Source organism: Molothrus aeneus, chromosome 14 (genome assembly GCF_037042795.1).
Source record: "Molothrus aeneus isolate 106 chromosome 14, BPBGC_Maene_1.0, whole genome shotgun sequence".
NCBI lineage: Eukaryota > Metazoa > Chordata > Aves > Passeriformes > Icteridae > Molothrus > Molothrus aeneus.
Window position 1 is genome coordinate 1,174,068 of NC_089659.1, and position 25,614 is coordinate 1,199,681.

The 25,614-nt window shown below is 56.5% G+C and overlaps 1 protein-coding gene across 1 annotated transcript; it reads right to left on the reverse strand.

The window, feature by feature from the left end:
• Positions 1-207: 207 nt before the first annotated feature.
• On the reverse strand, positions 208-23,859 carry LOC136562514 (Krueppel-like factor 5). Its single transcript, XM_066559390.1, has 5 exons — positions 23,716-23,859; positions 12,094-12,141; positions 7,494-8,397; positions 4,471-4,530; positions 208-386 (listed from the first exon to the last, which is right to left on the reverse strand). The coding sequence occupies exons 1-5, from the start codon at positions 23,857-23,859 to the stop codon at positions 208-210; spliced, it is 1,335 nt and encodes a 444-aa protein (XP_066415487.1).
• Between the last annotated feature and the right edge of the window lie 1,755 nt (positions 23,860-25,614).

A 25,614-nucleotide genomic window follows, 5' to 3' on the forward strand; every position in this document is an offset into this window, starting at 1 on the left:
AGGAGCTCAGTCTGCAGTCAGGGCTGGTTTGAGGTGAGCTGAGGGGTTCCAGTCTCTGGTAAGACCAGACAGCGTTGGGGCCAGGCTGGCAGGGCTCTCCTGCCGCCTGGGCGATGGCGGCGCGGGGCCGTTCCTATGTACACATCCTTCCCTGGGAGAAGGGAAGAGTTTGAGCTGCTCTCGGAGAAGTGGGGAGGGAGGCAGCTCCTAATTCTGGTGCCTCTTCATGTGCAGGGCCAGGTGGTCGGAGCGGGAGAAGCAGCGGCCGCACGCCAGGCACTTGAAGGGCTTGGCCCCCGTGTGCTTGCGGTAGTGCCGGGTGAGCTCGTCCGAGCGGGCGAAGCGCCAGTCACAGCCCTCCCACGTGCACTTGTAGGGCTTCTCACCTGCCCGGGGACAGCCACAGGTCACACATGTGCCCAGCCCCCCAAAACCCGCCCTGGCCTCTGGAGATCCCCCCGTCAGTGGCACTGCCAGGGCTCCCCAGCGTGCACAGCCCAGGGCTGCTGAGGGAGCACGGGTTGAGCTGCACCACACAGGGCTTGTCCCTCTCCACCCCCTGCCCAGCCTCCCAAAACCGCCCCCAAGCCTCTGGGAGACACCCAATTTCCTTGGCACTGCCAGGGCTGCACACAGCCCAGCGCCACCGAGGGACTGAGCTGCACCAGCCAGGTCCTGCCCCTCTGCACCCCCTCCCACTTTGCCTTCTGGTGCTCTTCAAGTTCCTGCTGGATTTTGGAGCATTTCTGGCAAAAAAGACAACTTGTGAATTAGGTTTTTTTTTTTTGAATAAAAAGCCAGAAATTCCTAAGGGAGCTGTGAGTGGTGGGAGGCACCAGGAGGAAGACAGGGCTCTAAATCTAAATTTCAATCCGAAAAATCTAAATTTTTTTGAAACCGTCATCCAATGTTGATGGCTGCCCAATCCCTGGGCAGGGATCAGGTCAGGGACCTGACCCCAAGGCCAGGTTGGATGGGGTTTGGAGGAACCTGGTTTAGTAGAAAATGTCCCTAAAGGATCAGACAGCCTTTAAAGACCCTTCCCAAAGCCAAACCGTTCCGGTATTCCATTACCTAATGCTCCACACCTCCTAATTCTTCTGCCAGCAGCTCTGTACACAACCCATTGTGTTTCCCTCAGCACATTCAGGTGATGTCATCCCCGTGCCCTCTCCTCCTCCCCCCCAAACACACCCATTCCCAACCAAAATCCACTCAAGCACGAACCTTCCCAGCCAGCTGGGAACTGCACCGGAAAAGCCGCGGCCGCTTCCAGCCGGGCCACGGGGCTGAGCCCTGGCTGCAGCCGTGTCCCCACGCAGGGCGTGGTGCTCTCAAATATTAGTGCTGCTCTTAACAGCCTGAACAGGCAGGCAGAGTTCAGGGAATGTGCTGACATTCCCGACCTCAAATATTTACCCTTCCCGGGGCCAAGTGCTGGGCGCAGCGGCGGCGGGAGCGCACGTCCGCACGCAGCACGCGTGCACGGGCATGTGTGCCCTGCCCTGCCGTGCTTCCAGGGATTCCTTCCTCCCCAGCCTTCCAGGGAGCCCTTCCTCCCACAGCCTACTCCATGGAACCAGGGAATCCTGGAACAGCTCAGCTTGGAGAGGACGTAAAGCCCTTCGTGTTCCACCCTGCCCAGACCAGGTTCCACCAACTTTCAGGGATTCCTACAGTGACTTCTAGGGATTCCTTCCTCTCCATGCTCCCAGGGAGCCCTTCCTCCCACAGAGCCAGGGAATCCTGGAATGCCTTTTCTTGGAAGGGACCTTAAAGTCCATCTTCCCCAGACCAGGTTCTACTAGACCACATTCCACCTTCCACTAGATCCAAGTCCTATCCAACCTGGCCTTGAACAATTCCAGGGCTGGGAATGCCACATTTGGCCAGGGAAGTGAAATCAACCACAGCAAGGTCTCCAGTGCCTTGCCTGCAGTGGATAAAACACAAAACCAGGGATACATGGACGTGGAGCAGGTAGAGCAGCATGAACACATCCTGCTCCTCCAAAAACCCCTGGATGCTGCTCCATGGGAAAGGGAGAGGGATTTTTATGGCTCATGTGAACACAGCACTTGCAGACGATTTACAAGGAGCTGGTGGGGGTTTTATGGGACTCAGGACATGCCAAGACAAAGGTAAGATTTTCCCAAAGGCAGGATTTGCCCAAAAGCAGCATTTGCCCCAAGAGAGGATTTTCCCAAAAGAGGGATTTTCCCAAAGGCAGGATTTTCCCAAAGTTTGGATTTGCCCCAAAGCAGGATTTTCCCAAAGGCAGGATTTTCCCCAAAATAGCAAATTTTCCCAAAGGCATGATTTTCCCCAAGGCAGGATCTTCCCCAAAAGTGGGATTTGCCCCAAGGCAGGATCTTCCCCAAAAGTGGGATTTTCCCCAAAAGCAGGATTTTCCCCAAAGCAGGATTTTCCCAAAGGCAGGATTTGCCCCAGGCTAGGATTTTCCCCAAAGCAGGATTTTCCCAAAGGCAGGATTTTCCCCAAAGCAGGATTTCCCAAAGGCAGGATTTGCCCCAGGCTAGGATTTTCCCCAAAGCAGGATTTTCCAAAGGCAGGATTTGCCCCAAAGCAGGATTTTCCAAAGGCAGGATTTGCCCCTTGCAGCCCAGACCTTGTCCCCTGCAGGTCACCTGGCTGGGTCAAGCCCTTTGCTTTCAAACAATGCCAGGTGAATGTCCAGGATGGAATCCCAAGGTTTCCCATTGTCCCGGGTTTCCCATTGTCCCTGGAGCTGGCTGCCTCTCCCGGGACAGCACGGCAGGGCAGGCTCAAACAAAGGATCCGAGGTGGCATTCCCGCCCCGGGGGTTTATGTTTAACCTCACAATGGCACCCAGGAAATGAATGGTGGCTCCAGCAGAGGAAAACAGCCTGGCCATGGCAACAAAACCACAAGGAAAGAGCTCCCAGAGCAGGCACTTGTCAGGCAGGGAATGGGAGAAGGGACATTTTTAACCCTTTGGGTGGTGGAGCTGAGGCAGGATTTGGGGTGAGCCTTGCTCTTGCAGCTCTGGTGAGGACCTCAGCAAGGATAAGGCCTCCAAAGCAAAACACGAGGCTTAAAAACATTGGATGCAGAGATGCTGGGCCAGGACTGTAGGATGGTTCTGGATTGGATTCCCTGCTTTTTGCTCATCCCACGCCACCACCAGTGGTCCTGACTCCTCAGCTCACACCCTCCCTCACCTCTCCACCCTTCCCTCTAACAGCAGGGGAAGGAAAGGACGCAAAGCCACTTGGATTTCCTGCCTGATTACTGGGAAACCTGGAAAACCACTGAGTTTTCCTGGATTTCAAACCCACCCAGGTTTTTCTGGGCACATCTTTATATGTGATAGGTAAGGAGGCACCCAACTCATGGATCCTGTCCTGGGCACAGAGCTCCCAACAGAAGGGACAAGAGATATTTAATTTAATTTCATTGCATTTCATTTTAAAGGCCTGATTCCAGACTGTGATAAACCCCTATCAGCACCCAGCCCTGGGACAACATCCTTCCTGTTCCTTTTTTTCCAGCCCTTCCGTGCTGTTTTCAGCCCCTCGTGCCCAGCCCCTGCCAAAGAACCACCGTGGCTCAGGCACAAGATGAAATTCTTTGTTTGAAGGGCTGATAAGGGGGGGAAGGAACAGAGCCAAGAGCAAGGAGCAATTCCCAGCCACAGAACGGGCTTTGGTCGTTGTTCATAAAAAACAGAAGTGAACTCTGGGCCTGGCTTAATTGCTCTCAGTAAAGATCAGCCCTCCTATAAAAGAGATTTATGAGGGCACTGATGGTTCCTGGACTACCTGGGGATCTGATAATGTTTCAGGTATAATAAATGCCTTAATGAGGGCGCCAGGGCTTGAATGCAGAGTGTCACGGAGCTGGATCAGCCCAGGGGAGCTGTGCTGGGATCAGCTCCCAGCTGGGCTCCCTGTGGCACCCTCAGCCCATCCCCTCACGGACTGGGAGCCCTTCCCTGGGTGGGTTCAGAGGCAGTGGAACTCAGGGAGACACGAGGTGTTCCTCCCTCTCCCTGGGAGCCCTGGGGTGGGGGTTTGACACAGAAGAGATGCCCTGGTCTCCTCAGAGATCCTAAATGTGCAGCACAGGCCTTATGCAGCCTTCCTGTAGGATCAGCAGGATCAGCCCCAGGTAGGATTTGGGAATCAAGGGAAGAGCTTAGAGTGACAAAAAATCAAAGATTCAAGGAACAGATCAGGTTGGGAGGGACCTTAAAGCCCATCTTGCACCATGGTAACTTCCACTGTCGCAGGCTGCTCCCAGGCCCAATGTCCAGCCTGGCCTTGAGCACTGCCAAGGATCCAGGGGCAGCCCCAGCTGCTCTGGGCACCCTGTGCCAGGGCTCACCACCCTTCCAGCCAGGAATTCCTTCCTGATATCCATTCTAACCTTGCCCTTTTTGGGGGTTTTGGTACCTGAGGCTGGCAGCATTCCTGGAGCTGCTCTTACCTGTGTGAGTCCTCTGATGTGCCTTCAGGTGGGAGCTCTTGGTGTAAACCTTTGAGCAACCTGCAAGGACAGAAAAAAGCACAATTTCCCTGTGAGAAAGGGGCCCTTACTCAAACAAACTCTGATATTTGAGGGGAGGGATAGAGCTGGGCCATGCAAATAAGCCTGGCTTGGGCTCAGCACTAACTAAGGAGCATTTGCTCTTAGGCAAAGAGACTTTACCACCTCCTCCTGCCACCCATGGGAATTGTGCTGGGAATTAGGGGGGCACAGTCAAGCACAGAGGTTCAAACCCCCCTTCCAGCACCAGGATGAAAAGCCCTGATTCCCCCACGCTCCTGGCTCTGTGCTGCCCTGTCTCTCTGGGCTCCTCTCAGAGCTGACAGGACTTTGCAAGGCTGGGTTTTGTAACAGTCCTGGCCCAGCAGACGTGGTACCAATGTTCCAGGAAGGAAACAGCCAGGGACAGTCACAACTTGGCTTACAGGTCCCAGAGCAGAGCCAGGGGGAAGTGTTTTCACAAGACCAGCATGAACAGGTTTCATCAAGACAGTGTTTAACAGAAACACCACGACTGGGGAACAGTTCCAACAGCAGGCAACTCAAAAGGAGTCAGTTTGACTCCTCTGAAGTTTAAATTGGATAAAGCTTAAGGAAGCCTCTGCTGCCCTTTCTGGCCCTGCTGCTTTGTGTTTTGATGAGGACATTCAAATATGAATTTGCATTTTTATGACCTGCACAAGCAGCATGGGGATATTTTTCATCCCAGTGTTTCCAGCCAGCCCAGAGGAGCCTCCTGCTCAGGATCAGCCCTTGGTCCTGTCCTGCTCAGGTGGGGCAGGAGCTGCTTTTCTCCTCCTTGGCAGGAGGGACAAGGGGTGGTGACCCTGTTCAGTTTTGCTTCTGGGGCTCTGAAGCTTTGGCAGCTCCTCACATTTGGGAGAGCGATCATGGAATGAAGGAATGGTTTGGGTTGGAAGGGAGCTCAAAGCTCTTCCCATTCCATGGCAGGGACACCTCCCACTGTCCCAGGTGCTCCCAGCCCCAGTGTCCAGCCTGGCCTTGGGCACTGCCAGGGATCCAGGGGCAGCCCCAGCTGCTCTGGGCACCTGTGCCAGGGCCTGCCCACCCTGCCAGGGAGCAATTCCCAATTCCCACTATGCCATCCATCCCTGCCCTCTGCAGTGGGAGCCATTCCCTGGGTCCTGTCCCTCCATCCCTTGTCCCCAGTCCCTCTGCAGCTCTCCTGGAGCCCCTTCAGGCCCTGCAAGGTTCTGGATGGGGGCTTTACCAACAGCTCTCCCATGCTCATCTGGTTCCAGGTGTGAAGTCTCCAAGCCCCCCTCACTTCCTCACAGAGGCCAGGTTGGTGAGAATCCCTCACCATTATTCCTGACTGGAGTCACTTCCATCTGAACCTTCAAGGGAGGGATCACATGGACCCCTGCTCCATCTCTGCATGTACAGACCCAGGATTTATTCAGCATAGATTGGGGTGGTTTTTTTTGGTTTATTTTTTTTTTTTTTTGCACCACAGACCAAAATCCTGCTAAAAGCAGCTTTGCCTTGGTGCAAATCCTGCAGGATGAGCCTCTGAGCAGTCAGACACGAGGAGTGTGTCTGATACCAGCAGAAGATAAAAAATTCAGCACAAACCATCAACCACTGGCAGCTTCTGGCTCAGCAAGCCCCTGATCCACAGGGTGCCAGAGAGTGGGAAGGCGTAAGCACAGAAAGATCTCTCTCAACCTCTCCTGTTCTTAGGCAGCTCCTGGCATCATGGCTGGAGATGGGATCTGGAACAGGCAGAGCCTCTGGGCTGGCCTCAGCCACTCCCATGCCAGGGAAAGGGTCAGTAAATCTCCCTGAGGCAGTTAGGAAGTGACTTTCCTCATTCACACACCCCCACGGGAAAGCTGTTTGCTAATCCACAGCTGCTCAGCCCTGGGGATCAGCCCAGGAAGTGGGAGGTGTGTCCTGGCCCCGGAGTGGCTCTCACTGCCATCTCTCAATGGGATTTGCTTCCCTGGTGTGTGCCATGGAATCCCAGACTGGTTTGGATTGGAAGCAAAGCTCACCCAAGTTCCACCCCCTGCCATGGGCAGGAACACCTCCCACTGTCCCAGGCTGCTCCAAGCCCTGTCCAGCCTGGCAACTTCCAGGGATCCAGGGACAGCCACAGCTGCTCTGGGCTGATCCCCAGCCTGAGGGCTTGGAGCAAGCTGGGACAGGAAGGTGTCCCTGTCCATGGCAGGAGGTGGGATGACATGGCCTTTAAACATCCCTTCCAACCCAAAGCACTCCATGAATGCCCTTGCACAGCTCCTGCTGCAGCACGTGGAGCCATGGAAGGATGGCACAGGGATGTTCAGTTCATTGCCTCTTTAGAAGATCAGAACTCTCAGAGAGTCCAGCAGAGCTCCTGGTGGGAATTCCTTGCTGGTTTTCCACCCAATGTGAGAGAGAGGGAAAGGAAGGGGGAATGGGAATGGCAGAGTGGCTTCAGTGGCTGCTTGAGGTTGGGAAGGACCAGAGTGAAGCAACAGCTCAGGAGCAGATTCCCAGGAGCAGATTCCCAGGAACAGATTCCCAAGTGCAGATTCCCAAGTGCAGATTCCCAGGAGCAGATTCCCAGGAACAGATTCCCAGGAGCAGATTCCCAAGTACAGATTCCCAGGAGCAGATTCCCAAATCCAGATTCCCAGGAGCAGATTCCCAAGTACAGATTCCCAAGTAAAGATTCCCAAGTACAGATTCCCAGGAGCAGATTCCCAAGTGCAGATTCCCAGGAGCATCTCTGCCTTAGGAGCTTTGCTGAGTCGCATTTGCCTGAGTGTAAAGGGAGAGGGAAGGGGACACAACAGGAAGCACACCGTGCTGGTGGGATCAACCTCTTCTACTCCCTCCCACTTCCCTGGGGCTGCATCCACAGCTTCACCCCAAAAGGATCTCAGGTTATCCTCCCTGGGGGCTCCCACCCACCCTCGGGGTGCCAAGAGCCCCCAGAGGCCCCGTGAGCACACCTGGGTAGTCACAGTGGTGGATCCTCCTCTTCTCCAGCTCGGGGTTGTTGCGCCGGTTGTACTTGGGGGGCTGCATCACCACGTGGCCCTGGGAGAGGCCCCCGACGCCGTTGGGCCCTGGGGGCATCGGGGCCGACTGCACCAGCTTCAGTCCAAAGGTGGCCTCATAGGAGGGCGGGGGAGAGATGGTGTTGATGAGCTCGGGCTGGTTCTCGGGGCTGCCGGGCTGTGAGTTGGGGGGCGAGGGGGGCAGAGTCACCCCCGGGGCGGGGTAGAACTGCCCGGAGATGTTCCCAAAGCTGCCCTGTCCCTGGGCCACGTGTGGGTACTGCTTGAGGGGCCCCGCTGGCTGCACGGGCCTGTGTGCCACGCTGGCCACCGAGCCCGTGGACATGGTGACCCCGCTGAGGCAGCTGATGGCCGTGGTGCTGCTGGAGGAGGACGCCAGGGTGGGAACGTCGGCGCTGGCGGCGCCCAGGGGCAGCTGGAAGAGCTGGGATTGCTGCGGGTGGGCGGACAGCGGGATCTCCGCGGGCATCTCCTGCTTGATGAAGATGTTGTTGACCGCCACCGACTGGGGCATGCTGAACACGCTGGTGAAGTCGGGCAGGGTCTGCGTGGGGCCGGAGGAGGACGAGCAGGGCTGGGAGAAGGCGGTGCCGGGCTCGGATTTGATCTGCGGGAAGGGGGCCACGGGCTTGGGGGGCCGGTAGAGCCCCGTGCGCAGGTGGGTGGTGTCGGGCAGGATGACGTTGATGTTCACACTGTAGGGTGCTGAGCTGGGTTTCTCTGTGGAGAAGAACTCGTCCACCACCGAGGCGCTCTCCCGGCGGTACTTCTTGTCCGGGAGCACGGGCACGGGCGGCACCTCGCTGGACAGGTACTTGTCCATCTCCGAGCGTGCCTGCGGCAAAAACACGGACACGGGGCTGGGAACGCTGACCCTGACCGCCAGCGGAGGGAGACCAACGTCCCTCCAGCAGGAAATGGAGGGAGCAGCGGTGACGGCCCAGCAACCTGAGCTGAGGTGATTTAGCTCCGGGTCTGACTCAGCCAGACTCCCCAGGGCTGAATCAGCGTCCTCTGCCCCACTTCCCCCCTCCCTATCACCCTGATAACACCGGGCAGCCAGGAGAGGATGCAGGTAGGACAGAAATCAAACCTGATAAAAGGAAGCAAGCTTTGGGTACAAAGCTTTGGCCACGCAAGCAGCAGGAGTGAGCGCTAGGAATGGGATGAATCCAGCCAGGATCACACCTCAGGCACATTGGATCTGCAGCCCACCAGGACATGCTGGCTCTGGTCTCCTTAAACTCAGCAGCCTGAGGAGTGTTTTATTTTGGGGCAGTCTCTTTAATGAACTGAGGAACTCTAGGACAATATCTTTAATTAATTGGGAATAATTCAGGCCTAGAATTCTTTGTGATGTTGCCACTAATTTAGCGTGTTCTGAGCCTGAAATGGGAACAGTTCCTGCCTTTGTGCCTCACCTAGGCAGTGACTCAGCCCCGGCCTAACCTTTGGGTTAGTTCTGGTTTTACAGAGCTGTTTTTACAAGCCTGGCTCCTCCAAGCTACCAGAACCTCTGGGCTCCTTCCCCACGTGGTTCCTGCCTGCTGGGGCATCCCACTGGATCCAGGCCCAACCATCCAGCACCCTGATGGAGCAATCCTCGAGGAAATCCATCCTCTGGCACTGGGTGACTCAGGTTCTGTTCGCTGTGGCTGCAGATCCCAGCACTAAAGCTCTCGTGCAGAGCTCCAGCCCTTCACTGCGTGGTTCCCCAAGTGTCACAGCCCTCATTCCCATGGAGAGCAGCTGGAAAAGGACCAGGTTTCCCTGGCAGAGCCCAGAGCGCACTCCAGGAGCAGGAGCTGAGCTCAGCCCACGCCCTGAGCCACTTCCAGCCCTGAACTGTGTCACCATGGTGCCATGGGCCAAAGTCAGCCCTGCTGCCACCTCAGGGCTCTTAACAAAGCTGGGTGGGAGCCAAGAGATTTCCTGGCCCTTTCCAGGGAAAGGATCACAGAGCTTGCAGCTCACTCAGAGCCTTTGCACCTCTGGGAGCCCTGCTGGCAACACATGGCTGAGCTGGCTGTCACCCAGGCAGGGGACAGCCACCAATCCACCCTGGGCACTCGGGAAGGAGTTCAGGGAGGCCGGGCAGGGCAGGGCCAGGGTGCTGTGTGTACACAGCCTGCTGGGAATCCTGCAGAACCAGGGAATTGTCACGTGTGGAAAACACCTCTAAGGGCATCAACCATGACATGGCTGTCCTTGTCAAACATGGAGGTGCTGCAAACTCCTGTCCTGGTTAAAGGATGCTCCAAAGCCCCTCTGGAGAAGGAACCCTGGCTCAGGCAAAGCCTAAAGCTGCTTGTGGACTCATGGGATATGCCAAGGATTGAAGGGATCCACAAGGATCATCCAGCCCAGCCCCTGGTCCTGCACAGGGCACCCCAACAACCTGATTGACTAAACATTCCTGGAGGTCCATTTCCTGGGCAGCCTGGTCAGTGTCCAGCACCCTCTGGATAAGGAACCTTTCCCTGATATCCACCTGGCACAGCCCTAGCCATTCCCTGGGCCCTGACCCTGGTGCCTGCCCTCCCTCTTTACCCCGAGGCATCAGCAGGGAAGGGGCTGGGAGAACTACAGCTCCACTCCATCCCCATGGAGAGCCCCAACCCCTCCCTGCTGGGGCTGGGCTGGTTCCTCCCTCGGGAGAACCACGGGAGAACCACGGCACAGCCTTGGAGCCCAGCCCTGGGCACTCCTGGCACCCGGGCTGGCACGGGCCAGGTTCCCTTGGGAATCAGCTCGCCCCGGGCAGCTCGGGATGCCACACATTCCTGAGCCATGAACGGCCCCACTTGGCAGGAGCAGGGCGGGGTGAGTGCTGGCTGCCATTTCCTTCACACTTCCCTTATCTCTGGCATTTCACTTTCTCACCTCCAGTTCCCAAGGGAAGGTCCTTCTGCCGCAGGGGACCAGGCAGGAGAGAAATAGGGAAAAGTGTGGAGCTCAAAAGGTCTTTCCAAACTAAAGGATTCCATGGAGGACCCAAATTTCCATGGAGGGTGATGCCTCAGGTTTTTGCTTTTCTATTTTTCAGATTCTGTGCTGCTTTAGTGTGTGGGTCTGGGCTTCATATGAGGGGATGCTGAGCTCTGTGCACAGAGCAGGGAGACAAAACAATTCCTGCTCCAGCTGGGGACCAAGGACAAATGATCCAAATCTCAGCCCAAGAGCACAAACAACGTGGGCTGGAGAGAGAAAAACAAGGATGGGACTGCATGGGCTAAAGCTGGAATGGGACAATGAACTGCAAGATGCAAATGGAGCAGAACTGATCCCAGTGACAGACCCCGTGACCATTTTGGGACCATTTTGGTTCATCTTGGGTGTGGTCCTGGCTGGGCTCTTGTGCTGCCCAAGGTGGATGGATCCATTGAGGCCTTTTAATAAATCTCTGCTTTATTCTGTAATTCTGTCCAGCCTCTGTTCTAGGGCAGCCTTCACAAGGCATCAAGGGCCCAAATTTCCATGGAGGGCTCTTGTTTGGTGTCACCCAACCTCCCTTCCTCCAGAACCACCCCTCCCTGCGGAGCACTGTCATTTCCTGATCTTTCCATTTAAAAAACCACAGCAATTCCCCTTCAGGCTCCTGGAGAAAGGGGTGGTAAGGGACAGCAGTGGCTGTCACCAGGCAGGGGGACACCATCCCTGCCCCACTGCTCTCTGTGAGTGTGCAGGACCTGGACAACAACAATCCCACCCCATGGAATGCCCCACCGTGCCACAGCTCTGCAGGAACCCCCAGCACCAGCGTCCCTCCCACAGGGACACATGGGGACCTTTTGTTTGTGGAACCACCTGGAAAACTCTGCCCGGCCGGGTCCTGGCACCTCCCACCCCAAAGCACTTCCCAGGCAGGGCCCCAGCCCAGGGCTGAGGCTGAGGGAGCTGGGAAGGGGCTGAGCCTGGAGTAAAGGAGACTCAGGGGGCCCTTGTGGCTCTGCACAGCTCCTGCCAGGAGGGGACAGCCAGGGAGGTCGGGCTCTGCTCCAGGGAACAGGGACAGGAGGAGAGGGAACGGCCTCAGGCTGGGCCAGGGCAGGTCAGGGAATATTGGGAAAATCTTCCCCAAAAAGGGTTTTCCAGCCCTGGCTGGAGTCCCCATTGCTGGAGGGATTTAACAGCCATGTGGATGTGACACTTGGGTCAGTGCTGGGGAATGGTTGGACCCGATGGTCTGAGAGGGCTTCTACAAATTAAACAATTCCATGATCCTACAAAGTCCTCAGCTCAGACCAGCACAACTGAGGTGACCAAGTGCCACTCAAGCACTCAGGTGCTCCTGGCTGTCACTCCTGTGTCCCACAGCCCATGGGGACACACAGGCCATGGAGGTGACAGTGACACACACAGGGGACTGGCAAAGAGGGAGGGATGTGTCCCAGCTGGAAGTGGGGATGGAAGGAGGGAGTGGGAATGGGGAGTAGGGAATGTCCCAGCTCAGTCTCTTGGGGGCTCCTGTGTTTCCTCTTCCCAGCAGGAGCAGGAGGATGCAGGGGAAGGAATGAGGGAAGGTGCTCACCTCCAGGATGAGCGGTGGCATCCGCTGGTCCATCCTCATGGGGTGCAGCTGTGGGAGGCAGGGCTGGGTTAGTGGGGTGTCCTCCTTGCCTTGGCCACCCCAAAGACCCCCCAAATTCCCCTGGCCAAGGAGAGCAGCACCCCCAGAGCCCCCCAGGTCTCCAGGTGTCCCCCATGCCAGTGGTGCCTCCTCCCACCCCACACCATGGAAGCAGCTGGTGGTTGCCCACCATGGGTTGATGGTTGCCCACCATGGTTGGAGCCTGTCCAAGGAGGAACAGGGAAACCTCTTTGGGAAGAAGAGACAAATGGGAAGTACTGAGCTCCCCAAGGAGACTGAGGCACGGAACCTTAAATCCCTTTATCACCCCCACACAGATGACAGTGAGCTCACAAATGTCCTGCACCTCTCCCTCCTCCTGCCTCTGCCTCTCCCAGATTCCCACAGAGGGCTGAGGGCTCTTCCCAGATCCCTCAGACCCAGATCCTTTCTCCAAGGTCAGTGTCCCAAACAGGCCACAGCCCTCCAGCACCAAGAAGAGAGGAAGAGATCTGGGATTCCTCCAGATCCCAAACCAGTATTTGCCAGGCTCCTGTTGCCTCCCTCTCATCCCACACCATTCTCCTGCTCACTGCCAGGAGATTTTCAGATCTCAGAGCTGGACACCCCTGCCTGTCCCCTCCCGTGGGACAGCAGTGACCTGGGATGCTCAGCCCAACCCCTCCTGCAGGAAGGAGCCATTTCCTGGCTCTTTTTGGGCAGGACTGAATTTATCTCACACACAGGGTGCTCAGCTCATCCCAACAGTGATGTGGACTCGTGGGGAAAGGCCTCAGAGCCTTGCAGATGAAGAGCCAGCAGGTTTTCAGTGGGGTCACAGCCCAGTTTCCATCACAGTCATGGCCAGGCCATCCCTGGGGACCAGGATGGGGGCAGGAGGCACCAAACAACCCTGACTGCATGGCCACAGCTCCAGCAGCCACCACGAGTCAGGGATCAGCAGCTGAGGGAAAGGGGAAACACCAACAAACCTGCTGGGAGGCCAGAGGGACTGGGATCCTTCAGAGTGCCACCATGGTTTGAGCTGGGAGGGACCTCAAAGCTCATCCCATTCCTCAAGCCCTGTCCAGCCTGGCCTTGGACACTGCCAGGGATCTGGGAGCCTGTGCCAGGGCCTGCCCACCCTCCCAGCCAGGAATTCCTTCCCAAAATCCCACCCAAACCCACCCTCTTTGATTTGCAGCTGTCCAGGAAGGGAAAGCCAACAAGAAACTCCTCTCACAGCCAAAGCACTGAATTCTGGGGGGATTTTCCCCCAAAAGTCACCCAAGTTTAACCCTGGAGAATCATCTCCTCAACTTGGCAGAGAAAGAAAACCAAATTAAAAACAAGGAGAAGGCACAAAGCAGCACTTTGTCCACTCCAGAAAGGCCACAGGACACCAGTTTGTGTCTCTGGACCAGCAGAGTTACACTCAGCACACCAAACCTGGTGACCAAAATTCCCTGGGGAGGATGGGATAACCTCAGGAGCAGCCCCTGGGAGAGCTGGAGGGTGTGAATCCCCCAGGCCCAGTAAAACCAGTGGCTCACTGAAGAGAGCAATGCCATCCCACCTCTCCAGAGGGGATTTTGCAGGAGCAGGATTTTCCAGTGGTTCACAGGGGTGGACATGAGCCCCTCCAGCCCTGGCAGTTCCCATAAATCCTGCAGGAGCCTGGGATTTATGCCTGGATCAGATGTCCCAGCCTCGGGGAGCTGTTATCAGCACAGAGATCGATTCAAGCAGAGTCCAACACAAACATTTCTTGGCAGGCCCCAGATAAACCCGGATTAACCACGAGCACGGAGAGCTGGGCTGGGGCTGGGGTGGGACTGGCTGTCCCCTGATTAAACACCTCCTAATCTGCAGGTGATAAATGACAAACGGCCCCAGAGGAACATCAGGTGTTGTCACCTCCCGGGAGCGCCAGGGGACCAGGAGGGAAATCGGTGTTTGCTAAACAGGCACCAGAGCTCTGAGGGTGGCACAGGGGGGGACCTGGGGGTGTTTCACCAGCCCTGTGCCCATTCCTGCCTGGGCAGAGCTCCCAGCCCTTCTCCCAAGTGGGAGACTCCCTCTCAGCTGGATCCAGGCTCCTGCTCACAGCCACACCCCAGCGTGGGGGGCTGCAAAGAGCTCTGGGGACAGGGGGTAAGAAGAATGTCACCTGTGTCCATGCTGGGCAGGCAATAGCATCCAGCCCTGAGGCCCAGCATCAGAGGGATGTGGAACTGCTGGAGGAAATCCAGAGGAGGCCACGGAGCTGCTCCAGGCTGGAGCCAGGCTGGGAGAGCTGGGGGTGCTCACCTGGACAGGAGAAGCTCCAGGGAGAGCTCAGAGCCCCTGCCAGGGCCTGAAGGGGCTCCAGGAGAGCTGCAGAGGGACTGGGGACAAGGGATGGAGGGACAGCACACAGGGAATGGCTCCCACTGCCAGAGGGCAGGGATGGATGGGATACTGGGAATTGGGAATTGTTCCTTGGCAGGGTGGGCAGGCCCTGGCACAGGGTGCCCAGAGCAGCTGGGGATGCCCCTGGATCCCTGGAAATGTCCAAGGTTGGTTGGAGCTTGGAGCAGCCTGGGATGGTGGGAGGTGTCCCTGCCCAAGGAATCTTAAAATCCCTTCCTACCCAAACTTGGCTTTAAACTGAAAGGGAGTAGGTTTACATTAGGTATTGAGGGAAAAACTGTTCCCTGGCAGGGTGGGCAGGCCCTGGCAGAGGTGCCCAGAGCAGCTGGGGCTGCCCCTGGATCCCTGGCAGTGCCCAAGGCCAGGCTGGACACTGGGACTTGGAGCAGCCTGGGACAGTGGGAGATGTCAGGCTGGGTGATCTCCAATGTCCCCCCAGCACAAACCAGTCCCTGTCTGGATGATTCTCTGACCTGGGGGTTCAAGGAATGGGGCAGCAGCAGGAGGTGGCTCCAGCAGGAAGGGGGGGCTGTCCCAGGATGAGGGACCTGGGCACAGGTGTGGCACAACGGCCGTGCCACCACCCAGCCCTGGTTCCTTCCCTCCGTGCACCTGCACGAAACTCCAGCCTCCAAGGGAATCAGCAAACAATGGGCAGGATAATCATCAATCAACCCCCCTGGCACGGCCCTGGCAGTGCCCCTTTGCAGGCTCACTTTATAAATAGCCTGTATTTATATCCAGATTTGGTTCAATATCAGCATTTATTGTCTCCTGGTTAAATATTGACCTGGGTAAATATTTGATCCTCTGATCATTTGGGTTTGATACCGACCTGCATCGACGTTATTTTCTGTTTGTTCCTCACGTCTCCTGGAACTCTCTGTAAAACGGGATTAGCAAAGAAAGCCCCGGGACTCTTCCTTTCAAGTGCCCAACGTTTGCTGCTGTAAACAACAAAGCCTGTCCCAGATGGAATCCGTGGGAATGTGCTGGGCCCAGGGAGGCCCTGGATGGGCTCCGAGCACTCCAGGGTGAGGGGTTGCCCTCGAGGCATTCGTGGATTATTTGGCTTGGAAAACACCTCCAAGGTGACCAAGGTTGACATCATCCACCCCAGGCATTTCCCCTTTTCCTGCCAGACAAAGGATGTCAGACCCCATCCTGCCCCAAGCTGGGTGTTCAGAGCACTCCAGGATGAGGTGCTGCTCCCAAATCATTCATGGAATTTAATTCATTCTCCAGGTTTGTGCCCATGGCTGGCCCAGAAGATGGGGAGGGTTATCCCGGTGCTCTTTCCTGCCCTTGTGTTGGAACTCCCTGAGCAGATGATGAGTTCCCAGGAACCAGGGGAGCTGGGATTCTCCATCCAGGCAGTCCCACTCCCAGACCTGCTGGCTGTGTTTGCAGTTCCTTCCCTCCAGCAGCTGATAAAGGCTCCCTCAAAGGCAATCCAGCTCAGGAATTTATCACCGGGATCATGCCACAATCCCAAAGGCCAAGGGAGCCAGGGAAAACAGCCTCATCCAACTCCAAGGTCAAGGGGCTGCCAGAGGAGCAGCTGGGAACAGCCAGGCTCCAGCAGCAAGCAGAAACCTTCCCAAAAACAGAGCCATAAATGGAGTGAAAAATACCAAACCCTTGGAGACACAGAGCGGGAAGGGAATGACACAGGAGCATCTCCAGATGTGAGGGTGGGGGGGTCCCATGGTGATTTTGGTGATCCACATTTTTGGGGTAGATCCCACTTCTGCAGGGCCACCAAGAGCCACCTCAGCCCTGGATGGAGCTGGAAGGGAGGTGGCAATCAGGGATGGCCTTTCCCCTCTCCATACACGGTGTGAGGACAACTCTCAAAGTGTGGGAAGGGAGGACATGAGGGTTTAAGGGAGCTGGACCTCCCCAGCTTTCAGGATATTCCCATTCCATGATTTCTGAGCTGCTCCTGCTCAGCAAAGGCTGAGGTGAAGCCCCTGAAGGCAATGGAGGTTTTCCATCAAAGCTCCTGGAGGTCACTCTGGGCTGATCCCTGGTGTGAGCTGCTACAGCCCCTTGGAGGGTTTTTTGGGAAAAATGTTTTAATGTTATTTCAACTCCTGGAAGATCGAGAGGCTTGGAGCTGCTCCAGCCTCAGCCAAAACACTCAAGGAACCCTGGGTTACACAGGCACAAATCAGCTCTGGATTTGGAATTAGCCAGGAGCAGGGGCCCCCTGCAGCTCCACTGCTCCTTCTGGACTCAGCTCCAGCCCAGAACTGCCTCTCCCTGACTCCTGGAGGCCACAATCCCCAGGATTACCTGGACAGATTTATCCATCTGTTCCTGCCAACAGGACACAGGGGTTATCTTTGACCTTCCAGTTCCCCCAGTTCCACATCCCTGCCCCAGGTCCTGAAGGTGTTGTGGGAGAGGTTTGGAGCTCCCAGGGATCATCCCCAGCTGGTGGGATTGACTCTGCCTCCCCCAGCCCCTGTGGCAGCTCACTCTCCTGTCCAAGGCAGCTCCCAGGGGCTGACAATGGAATGAGTCACTGGCTGCTTGCCGGGGCTTGTGGAGCCCTCCTGGCACCCAGATCCCATCAAAGAGGCCACAAATCCCATTCTTCCCAGGCAAACCACCGGGCAGACCCTGGGCAAGGTCAGGTTTCACGTGCAGACAGCAAATCCCCCCATCCCTGCAGCCCCAGCTTCCTCCCAGAGCAGTTGGGAAAACAAAACAGAGCCTGAGGCTGTCTTGGGTTGGGCCAACCCTTTTCCAAGCCTGAACATCCCCAGGTCGAGGAGATCTGCCAAAACTGGGACTGAGGGGGACACTGGAGCAGGCCCACTCCTGCCACGTGCCCTGTGCTGAGTATTTCATGGAATCATGGAATGGTTTTGGTTGGTTTCAACCAACACCTCATTCCACCCCCTGCTCTGTGCTTCTGGTGTGGTGCTGGGAGCAGAAATCTGGGGTTTCCTCCAGACCCAGGGCCCTCCACCCAAACCCTCTCTTTCCACACTTTCCCTGTATAAAGGAATCCCCAGTTGCTGTTAATTAAGAGAAGCTGATTATGGCACAGGCCAGCAACAGCTCCCAGGGGAAGCTCTGAGCCCTGGAGAAACCCCAGTGGGAGCATTTGGGAGCCTGGGCACTGCCAGCCCTGGGAAACACAAGGACTGGGACACTCCTGGCATCCCCAAGGGGATGGCAAACCCCAAATTAATGGAGTTGAGCTCCTCCCACACCACAGAACCACAAAACCCCCAAATATTGGAAGCTGCCCAGAACAAAACATTCAGAAATGTTTTGGATGAGCACCTGGGGAGATGCCCTGATTTTCCCAACAAATTTGGGGCTTTTCCACAGCTAAGAGAACATCAAACCTGTTCATTGTGAGGAATATATTAATATTTATATATTAATTTTAATATATTCAGCCATTCCTGGGTTGAGGTCCCTGAAATGTCCCTGAGGAGCAGCAAAATCATGATTTTGTAGAAACAACATTAAAATATTTGGGGTAAATAAATACACAACAAAAAACCCCATGGTTGGATGGGCTGGAGAACATCCACATCCTCTGGGCTCTCCACGATGGGTTCAGAGGTGTGAGGGATCTGATAAGGGATGGATAATGCCCTGCTTTTTGGGATTAACCTGTGTTTTCAGAGCAGCTACACTACAATGAATTCCTTGCCGTTCCCTTCTCCTGCTTGCACTGAAAATCCTACAAGGAGCGAGGTCCTGAAATGTTTTAATACTCACAAATCCTGCTCTGGGTGGGAACTTAAGGTCCCTCCCCCTCACGCTGAAAAAACAATAATTTTCCAAGAATTCTCGCAGCATTTCTGAACTCAATGAAAGATTCTTTGTTTGAGTTTCAAGCCGAGCTTGAACGGGGCTGAAGCTCTTTGATGTGGTAAACAGCCCATGGGGGTTTTTTTGGAGGGTTTTCATGCTAGCTCAAGTTCTGAGAACATCTGAATTGTAAACACGAGTTCTCCAATCCCCGGAGCCCGGCCGGCCCCTGTGACTGCGGGAATTCGCCAATGGAGCACGAGGAAAGCAAACACTGTAATCGAGCTCACAAGACGCTCGTAAGTGCGATTATTTGCAGTGGATGGGTTGGATAAAAGAACTCACTGGAGCAGGGAAGGAGAACAAAACAGCGCCGGGAGGTGACCGAACAGGTTTGAGAGGGGGAAAACTCCCGGGCGGTGATGCACGGGCCAGAAATGCATTCCCCAAAGCCGGGCAGCGAGTTCAGGTGACGGGATTTGCCTCCCGCACAGCGCGCAGGAGGAGCCGTAGAGGGAAATCCGGAGCGCCCCGCTCGCTCCCTCCTTTCCCAGCGTTCCAAAAAGGAAAAGAACACCAACTCCCAGGCGCTTTCCCAGCTAATCCAAGCGGATGGCAGGTCGCAGGGAGGAGGACAAGCATGGCACACCTGGAATCCTCGTCCCCTTCTCTCGCTCCCTCCTTCCCGAGCAGAACAATCAGCCTTTGTCCCACCGGGACAGAGCCGCAGCTCCGCGGCTCAGAGTTCGGCTGAGCTGCTCCATGGAGCTGCTCCTTCCATCCTGCTGCTCCTTCCATCCTGCTCCTTCCATCCTCCATCCTGCTCCTTCCATCCTGCTGCTCCTTCCATCCTGCTCCTTCCATCCTCCATCCTCCTCCTTCCATCCTGCTGCTCCTTCCATCCTGCTCCTTCCATCCTCCTGCCCCTTCCATCCTGCCCCTCCTTCCATCCTGCTCCTTCCATCCTCCTCCTTCCATCCTGCTGCTCCTTCCATCCTCCTCCTTCCATCCTGCTGCTCCTTCCATCCTGCTGCTCCTTCCATCCTGCTCCTTCCATCCTGCTGCTCCTTCCATCCTGCTCCTTCCATCCTGCTGCTCCTTCCATCCTGCTGCTCCTTCCATCCTGCTCCTTCCATCCTGCTCCTTCCATGCTGCTCCTTCCATCCTGCTGCTCCTTCCATCCTGCCCCTCCTTCCATCCCGCTCCTTCCATCCTCCATCCTCCTCCTTCCATCCTGCCCCTCCTTCCATCCCGCTCCTTCCATCCTCCATCCTCCTCCTTCCATCCTGCCCCTCCTTCCATCCCGCTCCTTCCATCCTCCATCCTCCTCCTTCCATCCTGCTCCTCCTTCCATCCTCCTCCTTCCATCTTCCATCCTCCTCCTTCCATCCTGCCTCTCCTTCTATCCTGCTCCTCACTCCCTCCTGCCCCCACCCATGGAGCTCAGCAGTGTTTGGGGCCTCCAGAAAACCCAAATAACAAATATTGTGGATGAAGCCCTGGCATGTTCTGGGTTTGGCCTCACTGGTTCTACCCAGAGCTTCCTGCAGGCTCTGGAGCTGCTCTGCTGTGGGACCAACCCCTGGCACACCCCTGGGCTGGGGATTCTCCTGAGGGTCTTCCAGCAAAATCAGAGGGATAAATGGATCATTTCTGGGAATCTATCCCAGCTCCCTGTGGCCCTGCAGACACCTGCCAGGCACAAAGCCCATCAGACTTGTAAATCCACGGGCTGGTCCCAAAAACATTGGGATCAGCTGATCCCAAGCAAAACAGAGGGAAGGATCCCTCCCTCTGGAGATCCCTCATGCAAGGCTCCACCAGCTCCCAAACCCATCCTCGTGCCAGAGGGATCAGGTGTTCCCGTTCCTCCTTGGCAAGATTTAACTTCCCATCTCTCCCACCCCATTCCTGCACTCCCTGGAGTCAGCACCCTTTGGAAATGGATTTTGCATGGAATTTCTGAACCCTTATCCAAAGCCAGGAGGATCCCCAAGGGAGGGAATTCCCCCCAAGCATCTCATTCCAGGTCCACAGCAAAATTCCAAAGCAGCCATCTCCCCTTTCCCTGCAGAAAAGCCAAATTTATTCCCTGCCTGCAGCTCCTGAGATTCCAAGGAAATGAATCACGCCCTGGGAGCTGTGCTGGGCACTCCAACATCTCTCCTAAAAAGTAAAGGAGCTTTATTTATGGAAGGCAGGACTCTCCTGGCCCTGACCAGGACCCATCACCCTGGTTCCAAGGCACTGGAGCACCAAGAAACAGGGAAAGCCATCCCTGCTCCAAGGGACAGCCACTCTCAAGCCACCACAGTCACATTCATGACAAGGATGCACCAAAGGAGGTGCAGGACATGGCACAGGGGCAGGATTGAAACAGCTCCTGAAAGCTGGAGCATTCCTAAAAATGCTGGATCCAGCTCCTCCTGTGATCCAAGAGCAAAATCCCTGCCAAGATAAGTCAGAGGAACAGCACAGCACCTGCACCCTGTTCCACAGCTCTTCCACGCTGCTGGAAGGGTCTGGCAGTGCCATTCCCAGCACTGAGGAGGTGACGTGCCAGGAAAAGCTCTGGGAACAGCACTTTCCTCATCCCATCTCATGTGCCCAAGCACCCCCCAGATGCTGGAGATGTTTTGTTCCTCCTGAGCCCCCCCTAGCCCAGAGAGAGCCAAGGACAGGGTGGGGAAGTGCCTGTGGGGCAGGAACTGGGATCAGGGGACACAAAGGGAGCCCTTTGCTGCTGTTCCCCAGCCTGCAGCCAAGGAAAATCCCTTTCCACACTCATCAGCATCTTCCTTGTTTCCCACCACAGCCTCAGCCCCACCGGGAGCTCTCCAGCCCCACCACAACTGCCCTGGGGCCTGGCACAGGCAGGAAGGGCTCAAACCAAGGGACAGGGTCGGGGGTTTGTCCTTCTGTCTCTTCCCAGCAGCTCCTGCCCTCTCTCAACAGCCTCCAACACCAGAATTCCCAGCTGGAGCCAGGGACACAGGGATTGCCTTCCCAAACCCTCAAGGACAGAGGGTGGCAGAGCCGCCTCCCCACAGCCACAGGGGAGCCGGGAGGAGCCAATTCCTGCCCTGCCCTCCAGGCCCGGGTGATCCCAGGATGCTTCTCCAGCCCCAGGGGCCCAGGAATGCTGTGGCAGCCAGGTGGGAGCAAGAATAAATCCCTCAGGCCCCTCACTCATCCAGGGAGCCCGACAGCCACACAAAGGGATCAGCTCCTCCTCTCCTGAAATGTTCCCTGGACATTACTTTTGCTTTACTACTGCAATTATTATTATTATTATTATTATTATTATTATTATTATTATTATTATTATTATTATTATTATTATTCCCTCCAGCATCAGCCACTGGAGATTTAAAGAGGAAAATGCTTTTTCTGGCTGATCTGACTCAAATCAGGAAATAAAAGTCCTTTCCTCTCACAAGCCCTTTTCCCTCCTCTTTTCTCTGTTTTTTTTGTTGGAAAAGCCAAGGAAAGGGAAAATTTGATTGGAAATTCCACAAAGGATCTGTTTCCACCTGAGCCAAATCCAATAAAATTTTTGACAGCAAAGAGCTCCCACCTGAAAAGCAATTTGAAGGGGATGTATGGCAGTGAAATCACAGGGATGATTTGCTCCTGCCTCTTCCCAAGCTCAGGCACCCAGAGCACAGGAACTGCCCCGAGCTGGAGCCTGACAGGTCACAGCCTTTGGCACCTGCCTTGTCAAGCTGATAAAAACCCTCTGGAGCAAAGGCTCCCCAGCCCTGCAGGTTCCAGCTCCTCCAGCCTCCAGGCAGGGCTCCCACAGCCCCTGGAACCTGCTGGGAAAAAGGGACCAGGCCATGGAAACTCCTGCCCAGGGCTGTGGGCTCCAGCCTGGGGCTCTTGGGGTGTCCCAGCACAGCCCTGCTCCCGGCGTGGGTTTGGGGATCCATGGGATCCATGGGACCTGCTCAGCTCCACAGCTGCTGTGCCAGGATCCCACTGCCCAGGAGGGACACAGGAGGGTCAGTGGCAAAGGGTGACACCTCCAAGGCCACCCCTCAGCTGCCACCGCCCCAGAGGAAAGTGGGACCAAACTGGGAAGAGAAACCACCTGGAAGGGCAGCAGGGATGGGGTGGGGTGAAGGTGTCCCCAACCATGGGTGTCCCCATGAGGGGGACAGGAGGTGGCTCATGGCCAGCCATGGCCACACTGCCTCATCCCACCCAGACAGAATAAGGCAAGAAGCCAAGCTCACCTTGCCCAGCCCTTTTTGAGGGGGTTTGGAGGGAGCTGACAGCTTTTCCCCCTGGGACAGGCCCTGGGGACAATCCCAGCTTTCCAAGAGCCACCACCCAGCTCTGCTCCAGGTGATCCCCAAACCCCACAGGGGAGGGAGGAATGGCTCCCTGTTTGACCCCACAGCCACGAGCACCACTGACAGCCCCTGTGGATCCCGGAGCTCCAGGAAATCCAGGGATGGAGCCACGGCCTTCACCTCCCTCTGTGGGACACAGCCCCAAAATGGCCCTGGGCACTCCGGTGACGCGGGGACCAGAGCAGGGGCACTGGGGACGTGGGCCTGAGCCTGGCTGGTGCCACCCAGGCTGGGGTGGCCTCCCGGGGGTCTCTGGAGGAGCAGAGGCCGGGTGGGGGTCCCTGTGTGGCCCTGGAGCCGGGCCCGGAGCGCTCCCGCCCCGCTCAAAATGGCGCTGGGGCTGTGGGGTTGGGGTTAATCATTACCCGGGCACCCCGCGCCCCACGGAGCGGGAAACGGGGAAACCTCGGCTCCAGGGTGGGGCCCGGCCTGCCTCACCCTCCCTGCAGCAGGAAGAGCGGCCGGAGGCTCTGGGGGTGGCACACGGAGCCTGGTCCCCCACATAGGGTGGGCAGCAGGGCCCAGGAGAGGGGTGGGCCTGCGGGAACATCCCAAAGCCTTATCCTGGCCTTTATCTGGGGGGAATGCTGCCAGGGAATCTCGAGGAGCATTCCTTCCCCACGGCGGTGGTGGAAAAGTACAGAGAATCAAGTAAAATGGAAAATAAGGTCCCGTGTCCCATCTGGCACGCGCAGGCACAGCAATCCCGATCCCAAAACCCTTCCCGGTGGGAGAGACCCTGGACACCCCTGGCCTGCCAAGCCCAGGGGACAGGGACTGAACCCTGGAGCGGGAGCAAAGCCCACACGGACTTTGCCGGGGAGTTTTGAAGGCAGACGGGAGGCAAAAAACCCAAACCAAAATTCCCGAACAAAACCCAACACGCCCAGGAGAAAAGCCAGCGCAGGGGGAAGCGGGAGCCCACAGAGCCACGGAGGTGTCGCAGCCACGACGGGAGAAACAAAGCAGAATTCAGCCCAAAGCCGGAGGCACCTGAGCGGGCGGGAGCGGCCCCTTCCCTCCCAGCGCTTACCTGCGCCAGCTCGGGAGGGGTCTCCAGGGGCCGCGAGGGGCCTTTGATGTCCTCGAAGACCGGGGTGTCCTCGCTGGGCTCCCCGGACATGCTGACGGGTTTGAGCGGTGCCAACACCGCCGCGTCCACCAGCCCGCTGCTCATCCCCCCGCGCCCCGCACGGGACAGGGAAACAGGCCCGGGAAACGGGGAAAAGGGGGAAAAAAGGGGGAGAAACAAGGGAGGGGAAGGGAAAAAAAACCCTGAGGCGAGGCGGAGCGAGCTGCGCGGGTGGGAGGCCGGGAAGGCTGTACCTGGCCGCGGGAAGGCTCTACCTGGCCGCGGGAGGAGGAAGCGGCCCCGGGAGCGGGCGGTGATGCGGAGCCAATCAGGCTCCCGGCGCCGGCCCCGCCGGGACACCGCTCATAAAAGGGCGAGAGGAGCCCCGGCAGCGAGCCCGGGCAGCTGCAGCACCCCAAACACAGCCCGCGAGCTCTGCCACTAGCTGGGCTCCGACAGGGAGCTCAGGAAGATCCCACAGCCCGGGATTCAATCCCAATGCCAACCCTGAGCAGGTGGCCGGGAGCTCTGTCACCAGCTGTGACCCCACAACGTGCTTGGGAAGCTCCGGCACCCCAGGACTCAAATCTCAAGCTCTGTGACCAGCCATGCTCTGGCAGGGAGCTCAGGACAATCACACACCCCGAGATTCAATCCCAACCCCAAGCGGGTGGCCAGGAGCTCTGTCACCAGCCATGCTCCCACACGGAGCTCAGGACAATCCCACACCCCAGGATTCAATCCCCAATCCCAGCCCCAAACTCTGGCACCAGCCCTGCTCCCACAGAGAGCTCAGGAAGTTCCAGCACTCCAGGATTTGATCCCCAATCCCAAACCTGTCGCAGTAAACATGCCAAATAAAAAATACACTACAACACAAACCCAAGCTGCGTCACCAGCCATGCTCCAACAGAGTGCTCAGGAAACCCCAGGATTTAACCCCAATCCCAACCCCAAGCAGGAGGCCAGGAGCTCTGTCACCAGCCATGCTCCACATGGAGCTCAGGACGATCCCACACCCCAGGATTCAATCCCCAATCCCAGCCCCAAACTCTGGCACCAGCCCTGCTCCCACACGGAGCTCAGGACGATCCCACACCCCAGGATTTGATCCCCAATCCCAGCCCCAAACTCTGGCACCAGCCCTGCTCCCATACAGAGCCCAGGAAATTCCAGCACTCCAAGATTCAATCCCAATCCCAATCCCTGAGTCCTTCCAGGAGCCTCATCAGCCACAGGGCCTGGCCAGCTCCAGCACCACCAGGATGGAGGGGTCAGTCCCAACCTCGAGGCCTGGAACACCCCCCAGCTGGGCCACTGTCCCCAGACTGAGTCCCCTGCACTGAAACAAGGGGGATATTCCAGCTTTTTACACACATGGGCACTTTTCATAAGAAAATGCCATTTTTGCATGAATGGGTTAATTTTGTATCAAAACTACTTTTGAGAGGAAATTCTTGTTTGCTCACACTTCTGATTCCCGGGGAGAAAAGGTGAAGAATAAAAAATAAAAAGGAAGGATCAAAAATAAAAGGGACAAACCCTGAAGGAAAAGAAAAGCAACAAAAAGCAACAGTTGGAAAACACAGACAGGTAGGAGGGCACAGGGTTCTATGGAGACACCAGACAACTGTGTTTGGGTTTCACTTCTGGAAAGGAAGGAGTGTAAAGATCCAGAGATAAAGGGAATAAAAATTACCTTTCTGGCAAAGAACTGGGGGGAAAAAAAAAGCAAAAAAAAAAAAAAAAAAGCCATTCTGCTCCAGATAATCCAGCCCCGAGTGTCCCCAACCCCTCCCCAAAGAAGAGCCTGCATCCTCCCCCTCTCTGTGTTCATCCATCCCAAATCAGCCCCAGATT